The sequence below is a fragment of the Grammomys surdaster genome, unplaced genomic scaffold (assembly GCF_004785775.1).
Source record: "Grammomys surdaster isolate TR1022 unplaced genomic scaffold, NIH_TR_1.0 264, whole genome shotgun sequence".
NCBI lineage: Eukaryota > Metazoa > Chordata > Mammalia > Rodentia > Muridae > Grammomys > Grammomys surdaster.
The window spans coordinates 2,833,662-2,852,761 of record NW_021604705.1 but is presented as its reverse complement, the minus strand read 5'-3'; the positions used below and the strand labels follow the sequence as shown (position 1 = coordinate 2,852,761).

Genomic DNA, 19,100 nt, shown 5'->3' with positions numbered 1-19,100 from the left:
CATTGTCAAGTCTGTGTTCTATGCCTGATTAACTTGAATGGACTAAAGCTGTTGTAGCCAGTGATGATGCATAACAACCCTGTAGCCACAACGATAGTAACTGTTATGTCATAGTTCTTTGAGAGTAACATACAGTAGGAAGGCTGTGAATCTTTACAGACTAACACAAAATTATCAGGAGGTAAAGTAGACAGTGATCTGCAGTGATTTCTTTTAATTTAATCTGATAATCTTTTATGAAGAAGTTATACTAAGTAAGAGAAAAATCTCTGAGGACATAGGCTAGTCATAACACCCAAAGACAGGAGATCTTTTTCCTATCTGAAACTGACACCAACTGTATGGACTTTGCATGCAAAAATACTCAAATGACTTTGGAATATTTTTTTTGTTTGCTTGGTTTTGTTCTTTTGAGACAAGATCTTTCTGTGTATTTCTGGCTGTCCTGGACCTCACTCAGTACACTAGGTTGGCCTTGAACTCAAAGAGATCCACCTGCCTCTGCCTTGTGAGTGCTGGGATTAAAGGTTTATGCACTGCACTCAGCTTGGAATATCTTACTTTCATTTTTTGAAACAAGATCTCAACATATAGCCCTGGATCAAACTCAAAATCCTCCCGCTTTGGCCTCCCAGATACCAGGATACAGGGCTGCATCCCAGCTCCCGGCTTCCTCTAGTGATTGACGTACTGCAGTACTGATCCACATTACAAAAGGCAGCATGCACACCACAGTGAATTTTTTTTTTTGTTAGAATTTTATAATTCCTAGCATTAAAAAACGTGGGTCAGCTTGGGTATTAAAACAAGCTCTGACCTTTTTCTCTCTCTTCCTCTACCCTCACTCCCCATCCCCTTCTTTTTTTTTTTTAAAGATTTTACAGAATGATCAACTAGATGAAATATCTCCATTGGGTACTGAGGAAGTTTCAGCAGTTAGCCAAGCATGGTTTACAACTAAAGAAGATAAGGATTCTCTCACTAACAAAGGTAAAGCAAACTGAATTTGAGATTGCAACACCAGAAGTCATGAGTCTAGAAAGGCTTGTTGTCATCAAGATTCTGAATTAGGACTTCATTGGTGGGACAGAGTAGTGGAATCTTTCTATCTAATGGGTTTAAATTTTAGCCTGAATGATACCGTAATGCTATTTATTTTAGAATAACTATTTCCTTTCTATTTCTGATAGAGTAAGTTTTGTTGTGTTTTGGACATTATATTGTGGTGATATTTAAGAGGCAATACAGTTACTGCTTTTAAGAGAGAAAGTAAGTCTTACTTTGGTTTGGAAGTCCTTTAAAAGCTTAAAGTGGGATAGCATTCACATAGCTGGGGGAAGCTGTTACCAAAACCAAAGAACCGTGGAATGCAGCTGTACTGCTGTAAGGAAAGGAAGCAGAGATACCTGAGTAATTTCAACTGCTAAACAGTGAATGCTGGTAACAATTTATTCACTTGGTATCCAGTTTATTATGCTTACATAGCCCCAGAATCTTTAGTACTTGTTTTTTTTTTGTTTGTTTGTTGTGTGTGTGTGTGTGTGTGTGTGTGTGTGTATGTGTGCCTGTAAAAATAATTTTGTAATGAAAGAAATCTTTTGAGTATGATTTGATTCTTTCTCTTTGTCTTAGCAATTTTTACTTCTGAAAGAAAAGTAGTACTTTAAAAATCTTCTGTCTCCTTGATGCCCCACTGTAGGGGAATGCCAGGGTGGGAAGGTAGGAGTAGTTGGATGGGTAGGGGAATACCCTCATAGAGGCAAGAGGATGGGGGATAGAATAGGGGATTCCAGAGGGGAGACCTGGAAAGGGGATAACATTTGAAATGTAAATAAAGAAAATAGCCAAGATATTAAAAAAACAAACAAACAAAAAAACCCCTTCTGTCTCTATTCAGTAAGGTTACAGTAGCAACTGTACTCAAGGACATTTCAGATGAATGAAACAGATTAGCCTGGTTCTGTTCCGTGGTACACATCACGAAGGAAGGCTATTGCACCTTATCCTCTCAAAGGTTAATATTTTATGTAATACTTCTTTTATTTATGGTATACTTATATTTCTTTTACAGGACATAAATGGAAGCAGGGGATGTGGTCCAAGGAAGAAATTGATATTTTAATGAACAACATCGAGCGCTATCTGAAGGTAGGCCGTGATAATGTTTTCACATTTCAGTCATTTGTTTACTGATGGTGGCAAGAATATCCAGGTAGTATTTTTGTGTGTAAACTATGAATGTCTTACTGATTTTCTTAACAGAAAATTGCTGCCTTTATAATTTCAAGGTCTGTGAACTTGTCACAGTCCGCCCTTCTCAGGCTTTTGTGGTACTGTGATTACAGATATTTTTTGTATGTACCAAGGTGTGAGCTGAGAAAGGCTATGAACTAAGAGCGGGTCACATGTAGTAACCAGTCTACATAAATGCTAAGTGGCAAGGGGTCAGAGATCTATGATACGAAGCATGTAACATTAACCCTTTAACTGGAAACCAGGTAGGTAGCCTCAGGACAGCTGCATAGAGTCCAGGTCAAATGGTTAGAACTTGATTGTACAGAACTGGGAGGTAATAAAGCCTTAAAGGAAAGCCGATAGTTAGTTAAGTGGTGGAGTGATGGTGGAGAGCTATAATCTCGTTACAGAAGCCTCTCCAGAGCCTTGCTGCCTTACCCTTGAGGTGGTGTTAGATTTACATATTTGAAATGTAGATCATTAGCATTGCTTGGATAGCAGGATATATACACCGTTTTATTAGCTATTATCATCTGCCATATATAAACACATTGTTGCCTATTGTATCTATATTTCTAAATTGAATGTTAACTGTAATCTTCCTAAGCTAAGCTTTGTAAACTGTAAAGTGCTTTTATAAAATCTCATTCTTTATAAACTCTCTACAAATGAATACAAATGACAATATTGTTTGAAGAAACAATAGCAACAAAAAGTCAATAAATGTTGAGAATGAATTAAAAGTTGTCCACTGGTCACACATTCCGGGACAATGAATCTGAGAGTTGCTGTAGGGCGGTGATTCCAGCTTACCTGGTGGGAGGCGGCATGGGCTGCCAGCAAATGCTAAAAGTTTAGATACAGCGGTAAAACATGGTACACACCAGATTTAGAAAATTAAGATTTTTTTTTTTGCTTAGCAGATTTGAACGATCTCCAGGGCCTCTTCTATTTTAGTGGTCCTGACTAAGCTTTGAGACATTTGAAAGGGCACATCAGTAGGTGACAATGGTGGGAACTCAAACTGGCAGGGGAAAGCAAACCAGCAAGTACTCTGTGTGCAGTCCTAGTGAGGAGATGCTAAGGGAGAGCTGCAATAGCTTAAACAGGGTTGACTTTAGGTCATTTGGAGAACAGTGGTAGGATTGACAGGAATTGGCAGTGTTGAAAAGACAGGTCAATCCTGGGAAGGAGAAAAGATAATTTGTTATTGTTAATTCTTGATCTTACTGTGTGGTGCTCTTAGAAAAATGCCGAGGAGCCACTTTTAAATGTCAGATAGTCCATATGTTGTGCAAAATGATAACCAAAAGGAACTGCCACAAGCAAACCTGAGAAGGGCCAACATGCTTGAACCTGGCCAACAGGGCCAAGATTATAGGTGTCCTCTAAATCTGGCTGTAATTGTATGCAGTACTAAAACTATGAATAAATAATAGAAAAGATTCAAATGTTTTAGAAGACGTATACCAGAGTGATTTTACCTGCTTTTCACATTTGTGTAAAGAGACGGTATTTTATGCGTTATTCCTCTTGCTCTGGATTGTGATTTTTGTTAAACATTTATTGACGCTGGGCAGTGGTGGTGCACACCTTTAATCCCAGCACTTGGGAGGCAGAGGCAGGCGGATTTCTGAGTTCGAGGCTAGCCTGGTCTACAGAGTGAGTTCCAGGACATCCAGGGCTACACAGAGAAACCCTGTCTCGAAAAAAACAAAACAAAAAAACATTTATTGACTTGTTTAGTGGTATTTCACTGAACAAATATATTTCAGGTTGCTTATTATACAGGAAATGCTTATTTTCATTCTTTTATGTTTGTGCTGTTGATTTTCAAGTAAAATCAGTAAGGATTTATAGGTTATTCATTACATACACCTTGTCAAAATTTAGAGCCCTTCTTCTTCTCTTTGAATAACATTTAATGGGCAAATGTTAATTATTTAATTATTTAATTTTTTTAATTAAAGAATTTTTTTTATTTTAATTTAATTCTTAATTTTAGTATCAGTTTTTCGTGTTGTTTTGCATGCTTGTGTAAGATGACATCTCATAGGTATGAAATTACTGCCCTCTTCACATTTTATAATTTGGCATTTGAGGTAGGTCTTCAGTTCTTTTTATGTATGGGTGACAATTGCCGCAGCCATGTGTATGGTGTGAAAGTCTTTTCCAGCTTTTTTCTAGCTTATCTCTTTGTTGTTACTTTTCCCAGTATAAAGCTCTCCTGGCCAGTAATGCCTGACTGACAGGGCAGGTCCCTTTGTGAGTGCTGTATCTATTTTTAGCACTCTTCTCTTAAAAACTTAGTTTGTGGGCCTGGTAAGATGGCTAGGTGGCTAAGAGCACTGACTGTTCTTCCAGAGGTCCTGAGTTCAATTCCCAGCAACCACATGATGGCTCACAACCACCTGTAATGGAATTTGATGACACCATCTTCTGGTGTGTCTGAAAACAGAGACAGTGTATTCAACATGCATAAAATAAATCTTTTTTTTTTTAAATCTTAGTTTGTAGAAAATGAAATCCTGATACAGTTTTTATTGGAACTACACTAACTTTGTATAAGTATTATAATATTTTTTAATTTTGTTCTCCATGACTTTTGTAAGCTTTGTAGAGAAATGCAAATATTTATTATTTTCATGTTTGGAATCTTGCCACAGTGCTTTATTGTTTGTTTGGTTTATTTTCTCAAAAAACTTTGTCTATCTATCTATCTATCTATCTATCTACTATCTATCAATAGCATTCTCTGAAAATAATTATCTTTACATGTGTATCTCCGTTACGTTCTTTTATTCTGGCAGCAGCTAACCCTGATTCAGTCCAAGTTTTATCATTTATGAGTATTTTCTGTATATTTTGAAATTTGACATGTTATCTATAAATATTCTGATATGAGTCATCAGATTAATGATTATTTTGAAACTCAACAAGCTACTACTGGGTGGACTTAAGTTGATAATTAATTGTCTTATACATCTCTGGTTTCAGTATACCAATTTAGTGGATTTCAGGATCAATATTAAGATTTAAGCCTTGCCCTAAAATTATTTTCTGAACTTTTTCTCATTTGTTTTGTTATTGAGGTTATGCTAGCCTAATAAAAGCAGACATTACCAACACAGTTATTTATCTCTTGAATATTTGTAGTGTTTTACTGATAATATCTATCACTCAGGCCTGTTACTTTCATTATGGAAAGATCAATAGTAATGGATTTTTTCTTTTAATTTTCTGGTTTGTGTCTATTTGATTTTCATTTTTCCAGAATCCATTTTGGTAAGTTGACTGTTCAGGAATTTAGTCATTTTATGTAAATGCAAACTTTTATAGAATTGTTCACAATGCTCATTCAGTTCAGTGGCTGGAGCATTTCTACTTAGGCCATTTTTTTTTATTATTGTTGTTGTTCATTTCTAGTATTTGTGTCTTATTTTGCCAGAAATGGAACATTTCAAAATTTATTCTTAATTCATCCTTTCAAAAAACCAATTTCTAAACTTATCTTTCCATTTATCTGATTGTTGGTAGTTAATTTTGCTTTGTTTTTTCTTGTGCCTGTTTCAAGTATACTTTTACATTTTTAATGATTTTTAAATGATTTAAACTGAAATTGAGTTGTTTGAATTGCAGTTTATTTTTATGCCCTTAAGTATCACATAAATAATTAATGCAGCATTAAGTTTATATTTGATTTATTAGCAATAAAGTCTTTCTCTTAATGTCATTGTTGACTTTTAACCTTAAAACTAATTTAAAAGCATACTATACCCACATACATTGTATGTAAGAAATCCCTAAATCAAAGAAATGTAACCCATTTAGGCTCGCGGAATAAAAGATGCTACAGAAATCATCTTTGAGATGTCAAAAGACGAAAGAAAAGATTTCTACAGGACCATAGCGTGGGGGCTGAACCGGCCGTTATTTGCCGTGTATAGGAGAGTCCTGCGCATGTATGACGACAGGAACCACGTGGGGAAGTATGAGAACTGGGACTGTGGATGCTTTCATGGAACAAGGGGAGTGGTTAAGGAATGTCAGGTTTTAAAGTTACTTCCTGAATGGAGGCAGCTATGAGTCATTACTGGTAATTGTGTAATTTTGTAAGTGTTGGATATGTGGAGAAACCTCATAATAAGGACTTTTATAAGAATTAGAATCTGAACTACCTTACTTAGGTTAACTTGATTGAATTGACTATGTCAGAGTTTCCTTTGTAGATTAAACATTGCGGTGGTTAAAAATGTAGAAACTGTTAAAAGAATTCCAAATTCATTCTTCGTTTCCTGATTTGGGAATATAGTAATACTAGGATAATGACTTCATTTGATTTTAAATAAAACCAGAGTAGAAAATAACTCAGCTGGTAATGGATAGATGTCTGTGAAAGGCAGCACTTACGGCAGGTGTCAGGGGTGTTCAGTGTGGTACCTTGTGGTCTCGCTGCTGGTTCTGTCTCTGGGATGTTAGGTGCATAATGAGGCCTCCCCTAGCTCACCAGCAAGCTGCCAGTGAAGAAATGTTTTATGATGGTGAACACACAGAATTATTAGGCTCAAGAATGAATGATGTGCCTAAGTTCTCAAAAGCCTTCCATGTAGTACAACTGGTTGTAACATGGACAGCCTATATAATGTTCAGATAAATATTTTTAAAAACATATAAAAGGAACATTGCATTGGCTGTGTAGAAATAGAGAAATGTGTTAGAGTATCTGCCTGGCTAGAAAAAAAATAAGAATTTTTTTCTCTTTACCTATCATATACTGTTATTCATAAGTCTATTGAGCATTTGTAATTGCAGAGTCCTAACTAGATAACATAAGGCAGGTAGCTGTTTGAAATGTTGGATTTTCATAGAGAAAGTGACAGAGTATGTATGTATATTATAGCTAAAAGTAATTATTGGGGTTTTTAAGAATGTAGAAGCATTTATTTTAACTTTTTAAGAACTCCCTTTAAAACACTTTAATAATATAATCTATATGCTGTGTGATTCAGGTCTTTAAATAAAACTGGTTTGGGGTAATGTTTTGAGCAGCATTCCATATTTAATTGAGTTCTTCTCCCTTGTTCTGAATTTCTAGATACACTCCTGAAGAAATTGAGAAGCTCAAGGAGTAAGTTTTCAATTTTGTTTTCATGACTGCAGTTAGCTTTTTTGGAAGACTGGTATAATTTCATCTGTCTCTAAAAAGCATGAATTTCTTTTAGAAGATATATTAGGTATGCCCAAATACACAAATTATTCTCCTGTTGTTAGTCACCAGGTGCTTGTTGAGACTACTAACAGGTATTCCAAAAGAAATTGAGTGAATATCTTCAGTGGCCTGAACACTAAATTTAGGAAATTTATACCAGGATCAAAGGCTTCCTATAAAACTAAGGCCTGGTGAATGTTCCCTGGAATGAAGGGCTGTTCCATTTCCAGAAGCATAATTTTGTTTCATTGACCTAAGACTATACACATAAAGAGCGGTGCATACTTTATGTGTGTGTCTGTGTATAGCTGAAGATAATTGAAAGTGGATCCTATTGATCAGGAACTGGTGGACTTTTTTTAAATGTCTAAAGATGCTTGTTAACAATAAGCTCAAAAGGAAAAACTTTGGGGCTTGCCTGGGAATTGTGTCAGTAGCCTGAGGGGAAATTTGGTCTTTTTGAACACATATCCAAGTTACCTATTTTTTCTCTGACCCAGGAAAAGGGCAATTGCTGCCTGTTTTTTTTCACCCACAGACAACTGTGGACCCCACCCAATAAAAGGCCACACTTTCAAACTTTGGCTCTCAAAAGTATTGCTGCCCACAACTTCCAAACCAGTCAGAAGGGAAGAAGAAGAATGAAGAATAAATGGTGAAATTAAAAGGGAGAAAACAGTTGAACCAAATGCTGATGGGCAGACTCTTGTTCTAGGCTCCGCATAAAGCATGGCAATGACTGGGCAACAATAGGGGCGGCCCTAGGAAGGAGTGCCTCTTCTGTCAAAGACCGCTGCCGGCTGATGAAGGATACCTGCAACACAGGTACTGTGGGCGAGCGCTGCGGAGGGCGGCCTTCCCTTGTCACTGGGAGCCTCCGGCCTCTGCAGATACTGTGTGTCTGCTACTATTTCAGAGCTTCATTTCCTACTCTTCCCCCCTCCGGTTTAATAGATCAGGCCAACGGAGTGTTATGCTTTGAACCTTGATAACAAGGACGCAGCAACACCCCATTTTCAAATAAGTTTAAGACTAGCATGTTGCAGTTTTGTATCAATTTAAAACTGTCCCACACAGGAAACCATTCCTTTCAAAGACAGAAGTAGTTTTGATATAAGGCCATCTAACTGAACAACAGCCTATGCTGATGTAAACTTAAGGTTCAGGAAAACCCCAAGTCAGGAAGAAACCTGTGCCTGTTTCAGGATTTTATATATATTTTGTGGATCTCAAACTTGAATTATAGTTTTCCATAAGCAAATTTATGGTTATTAGTATTTCAGTGTCCTGACAGGTCTGCACATACCTGTTAATATTTACAAATGTACTGAAGATAAACGTCAGATCTAGTATTTGTGAGAAAAAGTAGTCTGTAGAAACTCTGTCATTGGCTCTACCCTTTCTGAGCCATAATTCCTATGTAAAACAAGTTACAGTAGACACTTTCATGGGCCTCCTTTGGTTCTAATGTCCCTGAAGGATCCATAATCCATATTCAGTCTTTTAATTAAGAAATTTCTTCAAGTTTAGTTCCAGCTTCTAAACAGTATTTATCTTTACCCCCTTACCTAAGGTGAAATCAAGGGATATGCCCTCTATCTCCCTCACCATAGTCATTACCAGGAAGACAGTGTGAACATGAATTTCACCAACTTTCATTCATTCTTAGCTGTGGCTAGCTTAAGGAAGGGAGTAGAATTGTTGGATGACGCTCCAGAGGTTCCGTGGGCTGCTGGAGGCACAGAACTGTATGTTAGCACAGTGTTCTCTGATGACAGCACCCTGATGGACTTGTCAGCTTCCCTTTTGACTTACAGTATGGCTTCTGATGGCTTCTCCCTGGGCCACAAGACAGTGTAGTCATGCTGTACACACTGCTGGCAAAGCATAGCCTTGTCCTAGTCTGTCAATGTCATCCAGACAGGGACTCAGGGAAGGATATGCTCCATGAGTGTGGTTCTGAAATAACAAAGGTTAAACATTTTCTAGAACATTTTATCAAGTGGTATCCAAAAACAAAAGTAAAGAATTTTTTAAATTCCTTTCTATCTCTTGCTCTCTTTTTTTTTTTGGGGGGGGGGGGAGGATTAAAAAAAAGAGAAACATTAGATATTGTTAATAAGCTTAGAGATTTGGAAAATACAGGAATGAAAATGTGTATGAATATTAGTGTCATAATTGGTTAATACATCATTGCAGTGGCTTGGAGTTGGGATGGTACTTTAATGGGTAAATCTGATTCTTACTGAAGTAGATGACCTCATAGATGTTATTCCATGTATCCTTTATTTTTTACTCATAATAAGAACAGCCTCTTAAGTGTATTCCATTGTTGCTGGGGTGTGTATTAACTCAGAGAGTCATTAGTCAAGGTCCTCCCACTTTACTGTTTGTATACAAAGGGCTTGATTCAGCTTGAGGATATGTGAGTCTTCATAGATATGTTTTAGGTAATATATTCTTAAAAAGCCAATAAATTGTACTTCTACTGAGTACATGTGGTTGCTTGCTGAGTGCTGTTGTGTTGTAAACTGGTGAACAGAACTACTCATACTCTGCATGTGTGCTGGGACATAGAGGGCTGGTCCTGTAATGACTGAGAAGATAACAATGTAGTCTGGGTGATTCCTTTCTCAGGGAAATGGACAGAAGAAGAAGAAAAGAGACTTGCAGAGGTAGTTCATGAATTAACAAGCACGGAGCCAGGGGACATCGTCACACAGGGTGTGTCTTGGGCAGCTGTAGCTGAAAGAGTGGGTACCCGCTCAGAAAAGCAATGCCGATCTAAATGGCTCAACTACCTGAACTGGAAACAGAGTGGGGGCACTGAATGGACCAAGGAAGATGAAATCAATCTCATCCTAAGGTTTGTATCCCAGATCTTTAGCAACAAAAGCCTGCTTAGATACTTGATTGACTTTCCTCTTGACTTCCTTGAGTACCTAATGAAAAGCAGCCTTTCTGTGGAGAGCCATGTTTAAGATCCTGAGTACTTTACAGTGAGCTCTTTGTTCCTTTATGGTTGGTGTAGTTAGTGTCCAAGAAAGTACCAAATGAGGATGCAGAGACTAAGGCAATGGCAGTGAAGCTTTTCCACAGTCGTCCTGAGTGCCTCAGCCCAGCCTGTGGGAACATGGTAGAGTAAGTGCTCCTCTGTCCTTGGTTACTATGCTACAGTTGGCAACAAGGACCTAGCAACAGTCACATGCACCATCAAGTTAGATCACAGTAAACACTTCTGCCTCACAGAAATTCAGCAGGTAGCTTTAAGATAATGGCAGCAGGTGGGTGTGGGTGTGGTTGTAAATTTTGGTTTTTATTTTGTTTCAACCATAAAAACTAATGAACAAAATATAGTGGAGAAATCTTCAGAACATAATAGTTACAGTTTCATCAAAGTGACAAAAAAAGCTAGGAAATAATAGACTTTTAAGACCAGATTTAGGTATATTGTCATGCTGGGTTTTGTTTCATTTTTCCATTTTGTTTTTTTCTCAACTAAGTCATTTTTATATAGTTTATATAAATAATCTTATAAATTTAAGATCTAATAGATTTGTTTTGTAATCTGTAGGATAGCTGAGCTTGATGTAGCTGATGAAAACGACATAAACTGGGATCTTTTAGCTGAGGGATGGAGCAGTGTCCGTTCACCACAGTGGCTTCGAAGTAAATGGTGGACCATCAAAAGGCAAATTGCAAACCATAAGGATGTTTCGTTTCCTGGTAATGTACTACTTATTTACAGTATTACTTCTGAAAAATATAGTAGTTAGAAGCTCTTCGCCTCAAGTAAGGCCATTGTGGCAGGTTTCCACTTAAACTGCCTTGTTCCTTGAGTACTTGTCTTTTCTGCTCTAGAGAAGAATCCATGTGATTTGTAATTCCCAAAGCCTGTAAGGGGAGGACACATATGTAAATGTTCTTCCATGTAAACTATAAAGAGGAAGTAAATTTTACATGGTTTCATTTAATACAAATCTTTCTAAAAAATGAATTAAGTTTGTTATTTGGAAAAAAAAAAATCTGGTACTCTGTTTTGTAGAAAATAGGCTCTATGGTTTTTCTACTCTTGTTACTAAATCCAGAGACCTGGAGTGCTAACCTAAGTGACAGTCTGCTTTAGGCTGTCAAACAAATTTCTCTTCTTACGGCACTCCTAACTTAGAGTTTCCAGAGGAGAATTCAGTGCTGAGGGTGACAGTAAGAGAGGGTTCATGTAGATTACCATGAAGGAACAAACGCTGGACATGTGGTTAACACGTGTACTCTGAGCACTAAGAAAGCAAAGGCAGGCAGATCACTACCTACAGACACCATCCCTCACACTCCAAAACGAGCAAAATCTAGAGTGAAACACCTAAGTACATACAACTATTTGGCAGTCAAGTGCAGCCCTTAAGCATACTACTCATTTCAAAATAAACTTCCTAAATAATTCTACCAGAAGACGTAGGACACGGAAGATACTCTCTCTCCATGCCCTTAATTAACAGTGTCCACCCATTTCTATTTTACTATAGTTCTAATGGCAAGAACAGGGTGATTTTAATATCTGGGCAAGCATGGTGGCATATGTAAGTCCAGGCCAATTGAGGGGCTGAGATAAAGGATCACTAGGTCTAACAATTGGAGACCAACCCGGGCAATATAGCAAGACCACTCCCATCTCCAAAAAAATTTTTTTAATCCTTTTTTAATGTTATGATGGATGTTATATTATCTTAACAGTTCTCACGTGCAGTATAAACTATTTACTCCAAATACTTTCCCTCCTTACCCTCCTCCCACCCCACTCCCCTTGTTGCTTAGATGGTGGTCTGTCGGAGAGTCAATGTTCTTTTTGTCTACCCATCTCCCTTCAGTCTTAATAAAAGGTCTTAAACAGTTACATGAGAACCAAAAAAACAACCCAGTGCTTTTGGAGAATAAATCAGGATCTGGAGTTCCAAACAGTAATTGCAATTCCAGTGTACAGCATGTTCAGATCAGAGTCGCCCGCTTGGAAGATAATACAGCCATCTCTCCAAGCCCCATGGCAGCGTTGCAGATTCCAGTCCAGATCACCCATGTCTGTAAGTGTTGGCCTCAAGACTCCTTGCCATTGGGCCTAGGATCTAGTTAATGGCTCCAGTGCCTTCTAGTCTTCTAGAGTGTTGATGGAAATTGAATTGAGAGATCTAAGGCATTTTCTGTTTACCTCAGTTAACATCTGCACAAGAATGAATGCGTGACAAGAAGAGTTTCAGCCGCCTAGCAGCTACAAGTACTTCTAAATAATCTTTCTAGATTTTATAATTAAGGATAAGGATTTTATAGAAATTAATCAAATAGATATCTAAATCACTGATTAGTAGAAAACGTTTTCCTAAAACATTTGTTAGCAAATACATAGAATTCAATGTGACATGCCATTTATAATTAGTCCAGAATGCAAACAACGGGTGGATCTGAGGTAGTGTATTTTTAAAAATGAGATCTTTATAAAGGTTGGGGAAAAAAATTAAGGTAGTAAAGGGACAGTTTAATGCAGGAAAATGTCTTTAATCTCAGTTATCTTTGCATGTCAGGTTTTGCTTAGAGTATTTCAGGAACCAGCAATAGAGAAAGAGGAAAAACTTCACTTCAGCTCCACGTGCACCTTCCCCCTTCCTGACATCTCTTTGATTGTAGTGACAGAGATGAGTTCCAGTTCTTGGAGCCATCTTTATTTACCGTACACCCCCCCTTTTTGGTGGTGGTGGTGGTCCTACATGATGCTGTACACACACACACACCCTTTTTTTTGGTGGTGGTGGTGGTCCTACATGATGCTGTTTGCCTATGAAAAGGTTATTATTGTCCACAAGTCTACACCTGGTGTTCACCCGAGCATTTTATTATTGCATTTTGAATAAGTTTTTGCAGGGTACCCTCCTACTCCATGCTGTGTTTCTTGACTTCATCTGTAAGATGCTAATAGTGTTTTCTTTCATTAGGACAAATATAAATACACACACACACACACACACACACACACACACACACACACACACAAATGTACTGTCTTGGTGCCCTGGTTTAGAAACCATGGGCACCTATTGATTTGACCATATATGCCTATATATGCATTGACTATCAGAGTTACCTTTGAGGGGCTGCACTTGCCTTGCATGGATGAAGCCCTGTGTTTGATCACCTGCACCACAAGCAAAGCTACTTCAGAAGCATTTAAACTAAGTATATTACCTGTCTTACTCATTATTTGACCCTCCATGTTTTTTGTTTTATAGTTGAAGTGAGAGAAGTTTCTAGTCTAAATAAATACATGAGACGTTACTAATAAACTGTCCAGGAGAGTGTTAGCCACCATTAGGATGACAAATACTCATTAAGACGACAGCAAATATTTTATAAATGGAACCTTAATACTCATTCCTACCATCTCTTTTTAATGATTTTAAGAGTGTTTTACTACTTCCTGCAAGGTATGTGAGTATAGTAAGAGTTCTGTAACCTATCCATTATTGTTAGCATTCTGACCCCAGTCTCTTCATTTTGCTCATTAGACACCTCCCCCCAACCCCCAAATATGGTCTTCTGAAAAACTATCAAAAATTCATTTGGTTTTAAAAATTACTTTTACTCATAACTCTATAGAGGTAGAACAGATAAAAAATTTAAATGTTGAATTTGGACTAAATTACTTTTCAGTGGCCATGGAAGATGCAGTCTTACTAGAACTAATATCTCATGTTAAGAGAAGCCAGTCCAGGGCAGTGGTGGCGCACGCCTTCACACGCCTTTAATCCTAGCACTTGGGAGGCAGAGGCAGGTGGATTTCTGAGTTCGAAGCCAGCCTGGTGTACAGAGTGAGTTCCAGGACAGCCAGGGCTACACAGAGAAACCCTGTCTCGAAAACCAAAAAAAAAAAAAAGAGAGAGAGAGAGAGAAAGAAAGAAGCCAGTCCACATCTATACTGCTTACTAAAACTTCCAGAAAATGTTACTCTAAGTTTGTCTTTCCACATTAGCCTTGGTGTATTCTTGCTTCCGAATACTTTCACCACTTTCTGATATACACCAAGAGTTAGCAGCAAACTTCTTGTACGGTTCCAATAGTATCTTTGGTTTATGAGGCCCATGGTGTTACTATTGCTTTCTAGAAAGCATGAAAGCATACATATTTAAAAAAAAAAAAAAAAAGCATGATAGGCATGGCTATTTTAGTAAAGCTGGCAGTGGGCTCCCGTTAGCTATTGGCTATTGTGTGTGTCTGATCTTTGTACCATCCCAGATAAGTCTATCATGTAACTTTAGGTTTACAGGCAAATCATTCATTATGAAATTTCCTTCATGACAGCTGAATCCATTGGAGAAACTTCACAAAGCATTTTATTATTGTCCTTGTTCTTACTACAGCTTCAACAGACTCCCCTGCTGCTTCTGTTGACTCAGAAACAATAACACTAAACAGTGGAACACTACAAACATTTGAGATTCTTCCAGTGAGTAATACTTGAGATAATAGTTATTGGCTGTTCTTATGCAAAACAAAGATCAGGTATCTTTAATAGAACTGTTATTGTCTGAGTAGATGAAATTAGAATTCTGAGGCCAGAGGGACAGTCTAGACATAAATGAGACCTTCAATTCTATGTCATTGTCATGCTGCTGCTTCTCCATGTGAACATAAACCAATGGTCTTTCTACATCCCAAAATGACAGTAGTACTGAGTAAACGGTCTACCTTTGTGCTGACTCTTAGATCAGACAGATTACTAAGAGAGAGCTGGTGAAGCCTTCATGAGCTGTTGGTAGTATTTTTTGAGTATGTTGAGTAAGCAGTTGACACTAGCCACTGCATACAAAATTGCTAGTTCCAGTCCTTCCTGGTTAGTTAATAAACCTTGTTATTTGTAAAAATGTGAAACAGTTCATCGGGAGCTGGGAAGATGGCTGTGTAAGCATGAGGACTTTAGATTCCCAACACTGATATAAAAAAACCTGGGCGTGGTAGCACATACCTACCTGTAATTCCACCATTGCAGGATTTAATGGCCAGCCAGTCTCCATGTCAAGGAGCTCCATTTCAGTAAAAGAGACTTAGAAGATAAGTTGGAGAGAGACTGAGGAACACACTTACGTTGGCCTCTGGCCTACAGATGCATTTGTGCATGTGTGTACGCTACACACTTGCTATCAAATGATCAAATTCTAACTGCAAGTTCATCTAAGAGAAAGGAAAGTGTCTGTTGACATAAGAACTCATACCTGAATGCTCCATTTTGAATTTTGGGTTAGCAAGGTGATTACTGTGCTGGGTCAGAGCAGAGGCTACAGCTTCAGCCAGCCATGCAGTCACTGATAAATAAGCCCTCATCCAAAGGTTTCTTTTAGGGGCAATGAAAATCTAAAAAGCCAAAGCCCCAGTTCATGTCTTCCTTCCTAAAGCAAGCCTAGAGTTAGCTCCCTCTAGTTTATTAAGAAAATGTAAACACTATTCATGTTGCTTCAAGATTTAAAGAATTAGATATTAATACAATAATTTAGTCAGTACCTTTTGCTAGCTCCCTGGAAGATTGCCAGAGTACCTACAGATTTTCTTTCCATTTCTGACTTAAAGTGGTCTCACAGTGGGAATGTACAGTATATTTAACAGTGATAGAATCAGAACTTATTATTTTTACTTGGGGAAAGGAGTTAAAGGGGAAACTGTACTGGGTGTTGTTATGGGTTTTTACCTAGGAGGTTGTACAAAATGTTTTAAGAGTCTGTCTAGGGTTGGAGAACTTGCTCAGCAGTATGAGCCGTAGCTGTTCTCCCAAGGGGCCTAAGCTCTGTTCCCAGCACCTACAGGGTAGCTTACAACCATCGCTAATTTCAATTCTACCCTTTTCTTTCCATGGTGGGCACGAGGAACATATTAGGCATACAAACAGCAGGCAAAACACCCATACATGTAATTTTCTTGAAATATATACTTAAGTTTATTAAAACACTTGAAATGTATATGTGTATATACAGTATTCCTTGCTATCTGCAGTAAATACTTAAAACATTTAGAAAAATATTTTTTAAATAATTTTTCATTTTTTGAGTAAGCAGAGAAAAACTTAATTTCTCAGTGGGTGATAGGCACTTTAACAGTTTTTATGTCTACAGGCCCTTTCCATGAGACATAGCTATTATCTCCTTGTTAGCAATAAGAAAACCTGTATCAGGGATTCAAGACATAGGAAGGATTTTGGCCAAGACAGTATTAAATTGAAAAATTGATTATCCAGCTTACCCACTACCTAATATATAAAAATACTTATTCTGTAGGTTATTAAGATAACCCAGACTCCTCATAGAGACACGTTTTTCTAGTTAACCATCTCATTTCAAATAAGTGTCTTCATTTTCCTGAATACATGAATATTTCCTAACAGTGCTCTATAAAAACATTCAAGTCAATAAGCACTGCTAATATGCCTTTTAAAACCGTATCAATGCAGCTTGTTATGGGGGCGGCGGGCACATACCTTAGTGGTGATGGAGGTCAAAGCATAACTTGCAAGCCTGCTCTACTTGCTGGATCCTGGGGATCAAACTCCAGTTTGGTGGCAAATGCCTTAATTCACTAAGACATCTTGCTCGTCTTAGAAATTTGTTTAACTACTTCAAAAAGTTTAAAGAGGTGATTGAAAATTGGGTTCCTGCATTGCCCATGGTGGCTCCTTAAACTACTGTATTGAAACCAGCTGAAACTAGAACATAGAAATGCATAGGAGCAAAAGACATAGTAAATGCTATATTCATTATATCTCAGATGGTTGGAGACAGTTTACATAATAAAGAATGTTCACTTCATCATTTTCTACCTTCATGATTGGAAAGTGCAGTTGCTAGCTACTAAATTCAAGTTGGCCTTAAATATAGATGTAGAGTTAATCTGTAGGCTTTTGTACCTATGCTGAATCTCTTTTCTCTTCTTTAGTCTTTCCATTTACAGCCCACTGGTACTCCAGGCACCTACCTTCTTCAGACAAGCTCAAGTCAAGGCCTTCCCCTAACACTGACCACAAGTCCCACAGTAACCCTGGCAGCTGCTGCTCCTGCTTCTCCTGAACAGATCATTGTTCATGCTTTATCCGTATGTTATATAATTTTTGAATGCCTGATTACTTGATAAAAATGTAAAGTAGTTTGGGTATCAGAGTATTTCATACTTCTTGTTCTTGGCACAGTATTTTGCATGCAGTTCTTTCCTGGGTACACCTGTAATCTCCACTGTTTCTTTAACAAAGAGTGATACCATTCAAGTAGGAAATGTACAAGAGGAAGGGACTCGAAGGGGTCGTAAACACAGGCTAGAAAAGTGATGAAGTGGATGCAGAGGCAAAAGGTATGGGAAAGGGAGACGGTCAGTTAGTCATTTTGTCATTGATAGTTTCCTTTAATGTTACAGCCAGAACACCTGTTGAACACAAGCGACAATGTCACAGTACAGTGTCACACACCAAGAGTCATCATTCAAACTGTTGCTACAGAGGACATCACTTCTTCACTCTCCCAAGCAGAACTGACAGTTGATAGTGACCTTCATTCATCTGATTTTCCTGAGCCTCCAGATGCACTAGAAGCAGACACTTTCCCAGACGAAATTCCTCGGCCTAAGATGACTATACAACCATCATTTAATAATGCTCACATGTCTAAATTCAGCGACCAAAATAGCACAGAACTGATGAATAGTGTCATGGTCAGAACAGAGGAAGAAATTGCCGACACTGACCTTAAGCAGGAAGAACCGCCTTCCGACTTAGCCAGTGCTTATGTTACTGAGGTAAGCTGTGTGGAAGACTGTAGCTTGTTTTGTTTTGGGCTTCACTGGTACTTTAAAGGAGAGATACTCTGGAGTACAGTGATTCTCTACCTTCCCCACACCAAGACCCTTTAATTCAGTTCCTCATGTTATGGTGATGCCAGGCATAAAGTTATTTCGTTGCTACTTTATAAGTTTGCTATTGTTATGAATTGGAATGTAAGTATCTGATACACAACCCACAAAGGGGTTGAGATCCGTTGCTCTAGTGCCTTCCTGTTTTCTTTAGACTCAAGAGCATAAACTCAAAGGTGTAAGTGAAGGAGTTCTTGATGCCGACAGAAATAAACGGCAACAGCTGGGCATATAGTTCCTTGCTGAAGTGTCCTCTCTCCACAGGCAACAAATTGAGAGGCATATGTTGGCATAGACTGCTGGATCACCTTTGGGTGGTATGGGTAATAGAAGATTTTAGGAATTACATATATCCCACAGTGCAACATAATTCTTTTCTGTAAGGTCTTAACCTTTGTGTTCTAATTTTAAAATGGAATATATTTGAGAGCTAAGTACTAACAAACATGGACTTACTTGGGAAATGTAAATTGGTTTCTCTTTCTCTTTTTTGTTTTTGTTTTCTCTTTTAAAATATTATATAGGATTTAGAGTCTCCTACCATAGTACACCAAGTTCATCAGACAATTGATGATGAAACAATACTTATCGTTCCTTCACCACAAGGCTTTATCCAGGCGTCTGATGTTATAGATACCGAATCTGTCTTGCCTTTGACAACACTAACAGGTACTCTACCAAGACGTGATAAATACTGCGTGAGCCTGATAAACAGTAAGGGGGTGGGGGTGGG

General features: G+C 38.0%; 1 protein-coding gene across 2 annotated transcripts in view; it reads left to right on the top strand.

Annotated features, from left to right (window-relative positions):
* Dmtf1 (cyclin D binding myb like transcription factor 1) overlaps nucleotides 1-19,100 on the top strand; it is a 39,331-nt gene that overhangs the window by 18,796 nt on the left and 1,435 nt on the right. The window contains exons 6-17 of one of the 2 annotated variants that reach the window (XM_028776082.1): nucleotides 876-990; nucleotides 2,072-2,148; nucleotides 6,067-6,224; nucleotides 7,331-7,363; nucleotides 8,160-8,269; nucleotides 10,082-10,310; nucleotides 11,019-11,170; nucleotides 12,310-12,519; nucleotides 14,845-14,930; nucleotides 17,405-17,560; nucleotides 17,876-18,253; nucleotides 18,892-19,036. In XM_028776082.1, coding sequence (XP_028631915.1) covers nucleotides 876-990; nucleotides 2,072-2,148; nucleotides 6,067-6,224; nucleotides 7,331-7,363; nucleotides 8,160-8,269; nucleotides 10,082-10,310; nucleotides 11,019-11,170; nucleotides 12,310-12,519; nucleotides 14,845-14,930; nucleotides 17,405-17,560; nucleotides 17,876-18,253; nucleotides 18,892-19,036 — 1,849 coding nt within the window. The remainder of the gene's footprint in view (nucleotides 1-875; nucleotides 991-2,071; nucleotides 2,149-6,066; nucleotides 6,225-7,330; nucleotides 7,364-8,159; nucleotides 8,270-10,081; nucleotides 10,311-11,018; nucleotides 11,171-12,309; nucleotides 12,520-14,844; nucleotides 14,931-17,404; nucleotides 17,561-17,875; nucleotides 18,254-18,891; nucleotides 19,037-19,100) is intronic. The other variant, XM_028776083.1, reaches the window with a different exon arrangement.